This window comes from Elephas maximus, chromosome 25, assembly GCF_024166365.1.
Source record: "Elephas maximus indicus isolate mEleMax1 chromosome 25, mEleMax1 primary haplotype, whole genome shotgun sequence".
NCBI lineage: Eukaryota > Metazoa > Chordata > Mammalia > Proboscidea > Elephantidae > Elephas > Elephas maximus.
The window spans coordinates 42,422,363-42,436,282 of NC_064843.1; the positions used below are offsets into that span (position 1 = coordinate 42,422,363).

The window sequence follows — 13,920 nt, forward strand, 5'->3', positions numbered from 1 at the left end:
CATCAAATCTGGGTATGGGAAAGTCGCTCCCAGGGTTGGGCTGGGGTTAGGGGGAAGCGTATATTTTCCCAGGAGTTGTGGCAGAAGGGAAGAGGAGTAAGGGAGAGAGGTCGGACCAGCCTCTTGGGGTCATCAGGGGACAGGGGGTGAAGAGGAAATAAAGAGAGTGGAAGAGGCAGGCCCCATCAGAATCCCAACACGTGTGTGACAATCCCAACAAGTTATTTAATCTTTCTGTGCCTCTGTCTTCTCATCTGTAAAATGAGGATAATAAGCCCCTACTTCAAAGGGCTGTGATGGGATCAAATGAGTTGGTGTATGCAGAGCCCTCAGAACAGGGCCTGTCCGCAGCATAAGGTGGCGTACAAGCGTTCGCAATGGCTGCTATTATGTAGGGCCAGTGTGGGAGTTAAAAAGATGCCAGAAAGGTAAAAAGGGTGAGCCTGAATATATCTGATTAAAAGAAACGGGGCCAGCCTGAGAGCTTCCTTCCCTTTTTGCACATGAACGAGGCACTGTGCAATGGTCACAGAAGAGAAGTCCAGCATAGTGTGTGTGGGGTGGGGGCCTGCTGCACCAGCTCAGGGAACAGGGAGGAAGCTGTGGATGGGGTTTGGTGGCCAGAGGATGGGGAGCTGTGGGGTGGCCTGTGGTAGGGTCCCAGCACAGGGAGATGTCCAGGGAGGGGTGGTGGGGGGACAAGAATTGCCTGACTTTGCTTTCCTTTATTCTAGGGCAGCTGTAATCCACAAATCTCTGCCCATCTGTATTCTCAAAAACACAGATCCCTTCTTCCTCTTAGTTTTGTGCTCTGTTTTTTGAGAAATGGCTAGATACCCTGATCAGGGGGTCATTCAAAAAATCCACTGCCTGCAGGAGTGGCCTGAACCATCTGGACTGAGGTGTTAGATTCAGTAAAGATTGTCAACAATGGATTCCAGCTGTCAAAAACCAATGGGACAGAGAAAGTATTTCAGACCCCTTATATCTGATAAGGGTTTTGTATCCAGAATATATAAAGAACTCCTACAGCTCAATAACAAAAAGACAAACAACCTAATTAAAAAATGGGCTATGCATTTAAATAGACCTTTCTCCAAAAAAGATATACAAGTGGGCAATAAGCACCTGAAAAGATGTTCAAGGTCCTTAGTCATTAGGGAATTCAAATCCAAACCACAAAGAGATATCTCTTCACCCCCACTAGGATGGCTGTTATTAAAAAAGTGGAAAGCAACAACTGTTGGCAAGGATGTGGAGAAATGGGAACCCTCATCCATTGCTGATGGGATTGTAAAATGGTATAGCCACTGTGGAAAAGAATTTGGCAGTTCCTCAAAAAGTTAAGCATAGGATTATCATATTACCCAGCAATTCCACCCAAGAGACTTGAAAGCAAGGTTCCAAACAGCTATTTCTACACCAGTGTTCACTGTGGCAATATTCACAACAGCCCAAAGGTGGAAACAACCCAGTGTCCATCAACAGATGAACGGATGAACAAAGTGTGCTACACAGATACATAAAGAGAACTGAAGTCCTGATATATGCCACAGCATGGATAAACCTTGAAAACATTATGCAGAGTAAAATAAGTCAGTCATAAAAGGAAAAATATTGTAGGATCTCACTTATGTGAAATATCTAGAATAGGCAAAGGCAAGATAGAAAGTAGATTAGTACCCACACCTCACACCATATACAAAAACTAACTCAAAATGGATCAAAGACCTAAATATAAAGCCAAAAACTATGAAGTCCATAGAAGAAAAAAGTAGGATCAACGCTACATACCCTAATCCACGGCATTGACAAGATACAAATCACAACCAACAACACACAAACTCCAGAGGATAAGCTAGATAACTGGGATCTTCTAAAAATTAAACACTTATGCTCATCAAAGGACTTCACCAAAAGAGTAAAAACAGAACCTACAGACTGGAAAAAAATTTTGGCTACTACAAATCAGATAAAGGTCTAATCTCTAAAATCTACAAGAAAATCCAACACCTCTACAACAAGAAGACAAATAATCAAAAAATGGGCAAAGGAAATGAACAGACACTTCACCAAAGAAGACATTCAGGCAGTCAGCAAACACATGAGAAAATGCTCAGGATCTCTAGCCATTAGAGAAATGCAAATCAAAACCACAAAGAGACACCATCTCACCCCAGCATGAATCAATAAAACAGGAAATAATAAACGCTGGAGAGGCGGTGGGAAGACTGGAACTCTTATGCACTGCTGGTGGAAACGCAAAATGATACAACCATTTTGGAAAATAGAAACACCCATAGGATCCAGCAATCCCACTCCTAGGAATATATCCTAGAGAAATAAGAGTTGTCACATGAATAGACCTATGCACACTCATGTTCACTGCAGCATTGTTCACAATAGCAAAAAGATGGAAACAACCTAGATGCCCTTCAACAGATGAATGGATAAACACACTGTGGTACATACACACAACAGAGTATTGCACAATGATAAAGAACAACGATGAATTTGTGGAGCATCTCATGACATGGATGAATCTGGAGGACGTTATGCTGAGTGAAGTAAGTCAGTCACAAAAGGGCAAATGAGACCACTACTGTAAAAACTCATGAAAAGGTTTACATACAAAAACAGTCTTTGATGGTTATGAGGGAGGGGAGGGGTGGGATGGAAAAACACTTAATAAACGATAGATAAGTGAAAACTTTGGTGAAGGGTAAGACAGTACACAATATTGGGGAAGCCAGCACAACCTGTACAAGGCAAGGTCATGGTAGCTCCACAGACACACTCAAACTCCCTGAGAGACTGAATTGCTGGGCTGAGGGCTGTGGCGTCCATGGTTTTGGGGAGCCTGTAGCTCAATTGGTATAACATAGTTCATAAAGAAAATGTTCTGCATTCTACTTTGGTAAGTAGCATCTGGGGTCTTAAAAGCCTGTGAGCGGCCATCTAGGATACTCCACTGGTCTCATTCCTTCAGAAGTAAGGAAGAATGAAGAAAACTAAACATACAAGGGAAAGATCAGTCCAAAGGACTAATGGACCACATCTACCACAGCCTCCACCAGACTGAGTCCAGTAGAACTAGATGGTGCCCGGCTACCACCACTGACTGCTCTGACAGGGATCACAGTAGAAGGTCCTGGACAGAGCTGGATTAAAATGTAAAACAAAATTCTAACTCAAAAAGAAAGACCAGACTTGCTGGCCTGACAGAGACTGAAAAAACCCTGAGTATGGCCCCTGGACACCCTTTCAGCTCAGTAATGAGGTCGTCACTCCTGAGGTTCACCCTTCAGCCAAAGATTGAACAGGCCCATGGAACAAAGCAAGACTAAAGGTGCACACCAGCCCTAGGCAGGGACTAGAAGTCACGAGGGAACAGGAAAGCTGGTAATAGGGAACCCAGGGTTGAGAAGGGAGAGTGTTGACATATTATGGGGTTGTTAACCAATGTCATGGAACAATGAGTTTACTGTTTGATGAGAAAATAGTTTGTTCTGTAAAGCTTCATCTAAAGTACAATTAAAGGAAAAAAAAAAAAGTAGATTAGTGGTTACCAGGAGCTAGGAGGAGGGGGAAATGGGAAGTTATTACTTAACGGGTACTGAGCTTCTGTTTGGGGTGATGAAAAGGTCTGGAAACAGTGGTGATGGTCGTGCACGTGCACACGCGCGCGCACACACACACACACACACAAAACCAACCACTGATGGAGCTGTCTGTGGGGAGTAAGTTCCCTGTCCCTGGAGATGTGTAAGTAGAAACAGGTTGGTATTGATGTCTTTGACAAGTGGCTTGAGAAAGGGATGAGGGCTATAGCAGAGCATCCCAAGCCTGGTTGCCTGTCGGCGATTCTGGACCGGCTGTGGCTTGGGTAGGTAGGGAATGGAACTCACTTTCCTAATTGAGTCAATATCAGTCATTGTTTGCATGTCCCAGCAGTGGGCACCAGGCCACCTGCCACTGTGGGGACAGGACTCCAGTGGGAGTAGAGAACAGTGGACATGGGCAGCGGGTGTGTCTCTGCCACACACACACACACACACTCCATGTCCCACAAACCCACATCCACATCTATTGTGTGCTGGGCCCACCGCAAGCTCTGGATTTACCACTGTAATAGCCTCACACACATGCACACATGCTGCCCTCAACACAGACGGCTCTGTTTTGTCTTTAGGGTGGGTCTTGTAAGCCCAGGAAGCACCAGGAGGCCCAGCCTGTCCATCACCATGCCTCTGAGCTGCCACCAGACCCAGAAGGCCCCAACTGCCCCAGTGCTGATCAAAGCCTCTGACGCCCACCCCTACGCTGCCTCTGGATTAATGGTTGTCAACATTTCTTTACAGTGCTACTACATGCCAGGCTCCACACTGCCCTTCCAGAATTCACCCACCCTGACCACCTTACGTATTTTGTCACCTGAGAATGCGTTATGCTGCACGTAACAGAAACCCCACACAGCAGCTTTACCAAATGTGTATCCGTACTCTTCACTCAGCAAGCTTTGGGGTGGCAGCTGCAGTAGTGGCACATGGCTCTGCTGAGTCTCTGGGGACCCAGGCCCTTTCTTGCCTCACTGTCCTCAGTGTTTGGCTTTCGACCTCAGGGGCTCAAGATGGCTCAGGGTGGCAAAGTCAGGGTAGGGCATCCCCTTATCTGGAAAACTATGGCTTTCCTGAGGCCCCAGCTATGTGGCTCTTACCTCCTGTGTCAGACCTGGCTGACAGAGTGCCCCACCTGGTGGGAAGGCTTTGGAGGCATTTCTGACTAGACTCTGGGCCGTTTACACAAGGAAGGACACTGGACCCTGAGACGAGGAAGGCTCGCTCCTCCCCACCCTTTTTCTTTGCCCTGCTCTAGTCCATATCTAGATGCCATTCCTGCCAACTGCAACTGCTAAACTTCCACCTCTCCAGGAATCCCAAATCAGATGCTACCTCCTCCATGCAGCCTTCCCAGATTGTTCCTGCGGGGTTCCTCTCACTCCTGAGTTTGTTGGTCCTCTCTCTTCACTCGCATCTGTCTTGGTTATTGTACCTGTCTGCACAGAGCCTGCTGGAAACTAAGCATCCAGAAGACAGGGCTTGCAGAATGAGCAATGAACACCTGAATGAGTGGACAGTGGCAGATTCTCCCTTCTTTCAGGACATGTCTATCCTGTGCACTCTTTTTCAAGTCCTCTACCCTCCCAGTCTGTCTGGTCTGTCTTACCTCCACTCTGCCGTGGGGAACAGAGCTCCTGCCCTAGGCACAGAGGTTCTCAGGACCCACCTTCCACTTGGCACTGTGCTGTGTGACATTGGCCACCTCAGGGAACATCTCTGAGCCTGTTTAGTCATCTGTCAATTGAGAGGCTGTGTCCAAAGTTTCTTCTCACGTTAAAAATCTCAACCAGGCCCATATACAAGCCTGCGTTCTTCTAGTGCAGGGGAAGGATTTCACCACATTCTTAGCTCAGTGATTAAAATCAGACTTCAACGTGAGCAACTGTCATCTTAGTGAAATATCTCAGTCCATGGATGGACACGAGTCATATGAAAGTGAGAGGGAGGTGGACAGTGCTACCTGCTGGCTGGGGTTTCCATTTCTGATTTAAAGTTCTTGTTGAATTAAATACATAGAAAAGTGCACCTAAGAGTCCACAGCCACCCAATTACCACCCAGATCAAGACCCAGGATGTAGCCGGCCCCCAGGCTCCCCTTGTACCCCTCCAGTGATTCCTCCCCAAGGGTAACCACCATTCTGATCTGTGACCAGGTTGCCTGGTTTTACACCTTTTCTACTAACGGGCTCGCATGCTAAGTACACTTTTACGTCTGGCTCCTTTCACTCTGCATATCTGTGAGGTTCATCCATACTGTGTGTACTAGCGGTTTGTTCTTTTTCATCGCTGAATAGTATTCCACTGTATGAGCACACCACCATTTACTTATCCATCCCCCTGCTGATGGCTATTTGCATAGTTTCCAGTTTGGGGCAATTAAGAATAAAGCTGCTGTGAACATTTAGTCCATGTCTTTTCGTGGACATTAGCCCTCACTTGGCTCAGGTATATACCAGGAGTAGAACTGCCGGGTCACAGGGCCGAGCAGCAGAGAGCAGGTCAGCATGCCTAGGTGCTGCAGCACTGGCCATTTTAAGTGACATCTGAGCCGGCATCAGTGCACGTTCGGGCAGTGCCCAGCACACACCCTCTCAGGAAGTATGGGCTGGACCCAGGCAAGGCCAATGGCCAAAGAGGAGGAATCTCCCAGAGCATACCTGCAAGCAGCCTGCCAGCAAAACCTTCAGGGAAAACACCCTTCTCCCCAAGGCTGATGAAGCACCGTCCCCCCACCATGCTTTCACCGGGGTCCCTCACTGTCCTCCAGGGTAGGTGATTTAGGCCTATTTCCTCTACCCACCCCACCCAAGTTGGTCCCCAGATGCCAGGTAGGGGTGGCTGGGCACCCTTCTGTGGCCCCCAGCAACCGGAGCCCTCTGCCAGCTCTCTGCTGTAATCGGCTGGCAGACACGAGGCCTGGCTGAGAGAGATAGTGGTGAGGCCCGGGGAACAGGAGCTATTCCTTCTGAACCAACATCGTCTCCCATCCTGTGGCTGAGGTTCTGCACTGTCTCTGGGGCCCACTTCTCACCTACAAGTATTTGCTTATGTTGTACCTATGGTCAAAACACCCACATCTCCTGGTCAGCTCCCACCACCTCCTTAAGCCTCCCTTCCACCCATTTCCAGGTCTTACGGCCTGAGGGGCCCAAGGTCACTCCCTTGGAGGGTCCTGGTTCCTGGGGTCCTGTCTGGACTGTCCTGCCCTGAGCTTTATTTCTTCAGTCGCCAAGGACTGTGTTCAGATCGGCTCCAGTCACGCTCTGTGCATGGCTCTGGGGAGTGAAGATGGATGTGATACCCCGGGTGTATCCCATGGGAGACATCACCACCACAGACAGACTCACCATGGGTGAAGAGCTGGCAGCAAAATGCCAGTGGGCAGTCCAGGCAGGGCAGCTTCCCTGTAGTTTTGGTCTGAGCTCATTTTGAGGGTAAGAAAAGGGAGAAGAGTACACACCAGGAAGAGGGAGCAGCCCGTGGCGGGGAGGGGGGAGCTCTGAGGCACAGAACGCTGGGCCACATCTAGGCTGGCACAAGAGGATCACACACCATAAAGTATAGCAGTGTGTGTGCGTGCGTGTGGGCATGTGCGCGTCCACACAGCACCCAGGGCTAGCAGTGAGGCCCAAGCAGGTCTTGCCAAGCCCCAAGTACCCCAGGGCCAAGCCTCCAAGTCTGGACTTTCCCCAACTGCAGGGCTCAGAGGTTGGTGCTTGGCAGCGCCCTTTTTGGGCCTAAAATATAAGTCTCTTCACTATACCTGGGATGGTCTCGCTTCAGCTGGGATCAAGGAGAGAGCTTGTTGGAGGTGGGAGTATGAAAGGGAAAAATGGTAGGCTTTACTAAACCTACAGGACTTCAGTAGATCCCAAGGAAGTCAACTGACCAGCCAGGGACACACACCTAGTGACAGAGACGGGGCTAGAGTTCAAATCGTTCGACTCCCAATCCGGCCTAGCCTTAACCCACTGCAAGAATCCACAGCCCAGAATCCCTCAAGAAACTGCCTAAATATACGCTTTCCCTCCAGAATCATGATTTCCAGGAGCAAAGCCCAGGAATCTGCATTTTAGCCGGCTAGTTGCAGAACTCAGCCCCACCCACGCCTTCAGGCCCCAGCGTAGCTGCTCGGGCCGAGCCCTGGGTACACCCGCGGCCCCACAAGCCTCTAAATGCTGGGAAGCGCCTCCCCGGGTCCCAATCCAGCCCGCTGGCGGCGACACTGCCTCTGGACCTCTTCCGGAAAGTCCCCGCGCGGGGTCGCTGTCGGGCCGCGGCGCCCCCTCGCGGCCGCCGGAGTCGGTGGCGTGGGGTTAGGTTTGCCCACTGCTTCAAGCGATGCCCCTGCGTACTCTTTCTGGGAGTGATCTGTGAGGCCCCCACCCCACTGAGATCGGAGCAGGTGTCTTTGCTTCGACGGTGGAGGTCGCCCATGGCCTCAGATCAGTCTTCGAAAACCACTGCCCAACGCCCCCCGCCCCCTCACCCAGACAGGACCGCCCGCCCCCGCCGAGCGCGCCATGCTAGTGCGCGTGCCCAAACCAGCGTGCGCAGGCGCGGACGGGCCACGCAGCTGCCGTTGCTCACCCGGCTGCCAAGTGGAGCGACCTGTTACTAGAAGTTCCCGGGCTCGTAAGAAAGGGTGAGTGCGAGGCCACGAGGACAGCGGCCCAGGAAGGAACACTCACGGAAGGGTGCCCTTCTTTGGCCTGGCTGACTGGAGTAAAGAACTACAGCCCCCAGAGTACATTGCGCCTCAGGGTTGCGCGATGCAGTGACGTAAGGGGGTCTTGGCCGCTACCATTTCTCTATTGGTGGGGGGCACCCTGTCAAGGGCTGATGACGCATCCCCTTGCGAGCTGGAGGGTTACTGGAGGTCAGCGTCGGATCTCTAGGCTCAGGTTCTTAAAGCGCTCTTTCGGAAACCTTCCTGTTTGGCTAATTTTACACTGATAATCTATTTAGCCTTATGTACGGATATCTGCTTATTTTGTACTCTTTAGCCCCCCCTTTCTGCCGGTCCCTGGGCCAGCCAGACTCAAATAGCATAATTAGTATTACTTAATAATTTTTTTTGAAATAATTTCAAACTTACAGAAAATTGTAAAAATTTTTGTATTCCGTTTAATAAGATTCACCAGTTGTTAACATTTTGCCCCATTTGATTTATTGTTTCTTTTCTCACTCTTTATTTTGGTTCCATCCTGGACCATTTGAGAGTTAGTTGCGGATATTACGCCCCTTTACCCCAAATATGGCGCGGTAGTTCAGAGCTTGGCTGCTAGCCGAAAGATAGGCAGTTCGAATCCACCAGCTACTCCTTAGAAATGCTAGGGGGCAGTTCTACTCTGTCCTGAAGGGTCACTATGAGTCGGAATCTACTGGACAGCTGGGGGTCTTTACCCCTAAATATAGGAGTCCCTGGGTGATGCAGACAGTTAAGCGCTGGACTACTAGCCAAAACATTGGCGGTTTGAACCAATCCAGAGGAGCCTCGGAAGACAGGCCTGGCGACCTGCTTCCTAGAGGTCACAGCCTTGAAAACCCTATGGAGCAGTTCTACTCTGCACACATGGAGTCACCATGAGTTGGAATCAACTCTACAGCAACTAAGAACCACCCCTAAATACACTGGTGTGCGTATTTTAAGAGCAAGGATATTACGCTACATTAAAAACTGGGAAATTGACATGGATCAAAACTAACCCATACCTAACCCATAGTCCATATTCAAGTTTTTCCAGTTGTCCTAATAATGTCCTTTATTGAAATTACCTTTTTCTTTATCCAGGAGCCAATCCAGGAACACACATGTGTTCAGTCGGCAGGTCTCATTCAATCTGAAGCAGTTCCTCAGTGTTCCCTCAGCTTCCGTGTCTCTGACATTTGTCAGGTTCCTGGCCCCTCATGTTGTAGATCTAGATTTAGAGTTGTCGAGTTTTCCACCCTCAGGCTTGGTTATTGATAGCTACACCAGAGGTGATGTTGACCAGGCACTATTATTCAAAGGCTGGGTGTGTCTTGGGCAGGTGAACAGGTCATATTCACAGACCCTTTCTGTGGGCGCCCACGGCAGGGTTTCCTGCTCGCCTCACCAAGGTCTCTGACTTCGCTGCAGCACTGCTGGGAGCCATGGTCCATGCCTTCCTCATCTACACCCTGCGGGCTCCGCACGCCGAGGACACCGGCTTCTGCCGAGTGCTCTACTCCTGCGTCTTTGGTGCTGAGAAGTCACCTGATGACCCAAGGCCACATGGTGCTGAGAGGGACAGGCTGCTCCGCAAGGAGCAGATTTTGGCCGTGGCCAGGTAACTGCCCAGCCCAGACCCAGACTTTCGCCCAGCGCATGCCTGATTGTGGTAGTTTTCTGGGCAGCGCAGAGAAATGGAAGGACAAAGAAGCAGGGACAGAGTTTTAGAGTAGCGTTTCCCAAAGAGTCTTCCAAATTGTCCATAAGTAGTACACGAAAAGGGGTTAAAGAAATAATAATGATGTTACTGTAATTATAGTATTTATTGAGCTTGTAATTAGGTACTGAGGAGTCCCTGGGTAGTACAAATAGATAACACACTTGGCTACTAACTGTAAGGTTGGAGGTTTGATTCCACACAGAGGCACCTCAGAAGAAAGGCCTGGCAATCTACTTCTGACAAACCAGCCACTGAAAACCTTGTGGAGCACAGTTCCGTTCTGATACACACACGTTTGCCATGAGTCAGAATCGATTCCACAGCAGCTAGAAAGAAAGAAGTTACGTGCTGAGTCTTTTTCTGAACATGTCATGAATATTAACTCTTTTAATCCTGTAACAGTCTTTTGAGTTAGGTACAGTTATTATCCCCACCTTACTGATGAGTAAACTGAGATGAAGAGAGCTTAAGGAACTTATCTGCCAAAGGTTACACAGAAAGTGGCAGAGCCGGATGTGAGTGCAGGCAGGCAGACCCCGGTACAACTAAACATGCTTTGCAGTGCAAGACTTCTCAGGGCCTTTAGTATTCCTGGAGGCTTTGTGAATCTCTGAGGAGGGCAGGGTGTGGTATATGGTGACCATATGCCCAGAGCCTCCTGAAGGCCTGGGTTCCACAGGGCACACTTCGGGAAAGACTATTCCAGACTAGGGTGGCTGGCCTTAGAACCTCCCCTCCTCCTTGGGCCCAGACAGAGCCAGCAGGTGCCAGAGTCTCCTGGCCTCTGCATTCTGTGTGTGTGTGTGTATGGCGGGGGGCGGGGGGGGTGGTTAATACTCTCGGGGCAACCCTGTGCCAGCCTCCCCGCCACCCCTTGTTCTTCTCGGCCTCCTCCTCTTCTCTGTAGCACAGAAATCTAAGCAAATGCTTTTAAAACCAGCCTGTTGAGTGCCCAACCCAACCCACTAAAAAAGTGCCCAAAGTGGAAGGTAATTCAGGAAGGATCAGAGGGTGGATTCAAAAGCTTTTTTCATTTGGGAGAGGGTTGCAGGATTGGACAAGGGAGGAAAAGTTGGACAGCTCAGGTTGGGCGATGCCTTTTATTCCACTTCTTATCACCTGCTTGTCTTTATGCTGAGGAGGCCTCGGTGAAGCAGGTAGGGCGGATCTTCTGCCTGGGTGTCCTTTCTAGCCCCAGAAGCTGTGTTCAAAACCTCTCTTCTCTTGGCCACATAGAGTGAAGTGCTCCCGTGCTGTGTGTCCCTGGGCAGGTCACTTAGTCTTTCAGGGCTTCAGTTTCCTCATCTGAGAAATGGGAATAGCACAGCGCCCAGCTACAGAGGTGGTTATGAGGATGACAGATGTTGATGTTTGTGTGGGCTGTGGTGGTAGCCTCACCAGGCCCCTCACTGCCAGCCTGACCCACTCGCTCTCCCCAGGCAGGCGGAGTCCATGTGCCGGCTGCAGCAGCAGGCATCTGGCCATTCCTCCGTGGATCTGCCACCCCAGTCCTCAGATGAGCCAGCGTCCCTGCATGAGGCCCCACATGGGGCCTTCCGCCTGGCGGCAGGGGACCCTTTCCAGGAGCCACGGACGGTGGTCTGGCTAGGCGTGCTGTCCTTAGGCTTTGCGCTGGTGCTGGATGCTCACGAGAACCTGCTACTGGCCGAGGGCACTCTCCGGCTGCTGGCACGCTTCCTCTTTGACCACCTCCGCCTGCTGGCCCCCAGTGCCAATCTCCTGCTGCGGGCGGACCGTGTTGAGGCCATCCTCGCCCGCTTCCTGCCCCATGGTCAGCTGCTCTTCCTCAATGACCAGTTCGTCCAGGGTCTGGAGAAGGAGCTCAGTGCTGCCTGGCCCCTCTGACCCCCTCGTCAGGATGGGGCTGTCTGAGAGGGCACAGAGGGAGGAGAGAGGACAGACACAGCAAGGTGAAGCGTGACATCTGGTTTCTGCTCAGCCTGCACCCAGCTCTGATGTGCCACCATGCACAGGATAGGTGGACGGGACAACTGGCAGAAAAGGGGCTGGGCCAGGAGGTGGAGGAAAGGGCTCTAGCTGACCCCAGGCTTAGCAGAATCACAGAGCAGCACGTGCCTAGAGCAGATGCATGACTGATTCAGACCCTGCATTAGGCCCACTGCACTTCCGCTTGATCCACCTCTCCCCATCCCTGCCAGCCAGCCCTGCACATGCCTCCACCAGCCCCGCTACTGCCATGCTGGTGAGGAGGGGCTGCCCGGAACTCAGCCCACCTCTCCTTCTCAAACCCACAGTCATCTCAGGGCCGGGGGCGGGGGGGGGGGGCTCGCCTCCATGTGGACCATCATCAGTAAAGATTTTGTCAGCGAGGCCTGCTCAGAGTCAAGTCCCACCCACCACCTTTTTTTTGGGAAAAATGCCTCAGCAGGGGGCTTCTATTGCTTCTTTGTTCTGACCCCATGCCTCCAGGTAATCCTGGGCTTCCCTTCTCTGCAGGGAGAGAAGGAGTCTGTCAGGTGGATGTGCGTGGCCTGGACCCAATGCCGGGAGCCTTCTCATTTTGAATTAAAACCAGCTGTGTGGTTTCACCCTCTGTTTCCGTGAGTTTGACTAATGAATGTGCGCCGCTGTGAGGGAGTGCCTCTGTGGATGATGGTCTGAGCCTTCCTTCGTGGTCAAAGATGGGGGTAAACTCCTTGTTGTCCCTAAGAGGCTTCTTGGGAGGCCTCCATCTCATGCCCTACATAATGGGTGTCTCCTTATGTGTCCCCTATGGATGGTGGTGCTTGCTTCCTTTGCCAAAGCGAGCATCACAGGTAGTGGGTAGGTGTGGATCCCTGAGAAGCAGAGCCTGAGACAAGGGTTGTGTGCAAGTGGTTGATGTGGGAGGTGATCCCAGGAAGCACTGAAAGGGGATTAAGGAAATGAGCTGAGGAAAAGAAGAGAAGGCAAGGCAGCCAGTTACCACTGTGGGTAGGGAGCTCAATCCCTCTGGTGGCCTCTGGGGACCAGTTTACAACATTCACCTCTGATCTCATCTGAGTAGTAAGAGAGATGGGGGTCTTTGTCCACTTATTCCCATCAGGGAGGTGGGAAATTCCCTCGATCTTTCTGCCCCCAGAAAAAGCCATCAGACAGTTTGAAGCTGGCCTGCTGCTGCACAGGGGTAAGTTTCAAAGGGATATGGGCGGGGTGTTAAAACCTGCTGCCATCAAGTCAATTCTAATTCGTAGTGACCTTACAGGGCAGAGTAGAACTGTCCCACTGGGTTTCCAACAAACGGCTGGTGGATTCGAACTGCTGACCTTTTGGTTAGCAGCTGAGCTGTTAACCACTGCCCCACCAGGGTTATTTAATCAGCAGCTTCTAGTGGTGCTTTAAAATTATTAAATTGGAAGTAAAACTCGATTCACGTATGTTTTCATGATCTGCCTGGTACCTGGAGGTGGGGTTTTCTTGGCATGGGCAGGATGAGCATCCTCCCAGGTAGGCAGGGTACAGGTGCATGTGCCAGGTGTAGGCCCTACCTCATGCTTGCCCTTTGGCACCCAGTCTGGACTCTCCCATGCCCATTTAGGAGGCAGCCCTGATGATCAGGATTTTGTCCTACCAAGTCTGCAGCCAATGCCACTGGCCGTGCCACCTACCACCCCCACCATCCCCATTGGCAACGAGGCCACCTCTTCTTCTATCTTAAAAAAAAAAAAAATCACCCTCTGTCTTTGAAGCAGAGTCCTCAGTCTGGCCTTGAAGACCTAAGAGGCCTGTACCATCATATCTCCTTCAGGGCAGGGTGGTTTTTCTAACCCTGTGGCACTGAAGACTGCTGCCCAGCTTGTTCTGGGTTTCAATACTTAACTTTTAAAAATTATTCGTATGCTTTATTGTAAACATTTAACAAACCT

The 13,920-nt window shown here is 50.6% G+C and overlaps 1 protein-coding gene across 4 annotated transcripts; it reads left to right on the forward strand.

Moving 5' to 3' along the window:
* Positions 1-8,180: 8,180 nt before the first annotated feature.
* AP5S1 (adaptor related protein complex 5 subunit sigma 1) lies at positions 8,181-13,038 on the forward strand. Of its 4 annotated transcripts, XR_007515398.1 has the most exons (4): positions 8,485-8,499; positions 9,700-9,931; positions 11,473-11,964; positions 12,512-13,038. XR_007515398.1 is itself a non-coding variant. In XM_049869246.1 (3 exons), the coding sequence occupies exons 2-3, from the start codon at positions 9,756-9,758 to the stop codon at positions 11,897-11,899; spliced, it is 603 nt and encodes a 200-aa protein (XP_049725203.1). In that variant the 5' UTR covers positions 8,181-8,265; positions 9,742-9,755; the 3' UTR covers positions 11,900-13,038. The 4 variants fall into 4 exon arrangements, 3 of the variants coding, with proteins under 3 accessions (XP_049725203.1, XP_049725204.1, XP_049725202.1); XM_049869246.1 differs by lacking the exon at positions 8,485-8,499 and adding an exon at positions 8,181-8,265 and having other exon boundaries at positions 9,742-9,931; positions 11,473-13,038; XM_049869247.1 differs by having other exon boundaries at positions 8,448-8,524; positions 9,742-9,931; positions 11,473-13,038.
* Positions 13,039-13,920: the final 882 nt, after the last annotated feature.

Coding starts and splice junctions, on each gene's coding strand:
- AP5S1 (XM_049869246.1), top strand. CDS start 9,756: ATGGTCCATGCCTTCCTCATCTACACCCTGCGGGCTCCGCACGCCGAG. Junction 9,932..11,472: donor CAGATTTTGGCCGTGGCCAG/GTAACTGCCCAG, acceptor CGCTCTCCCCAG/GCAGGCGGAGTCCATGTGCC.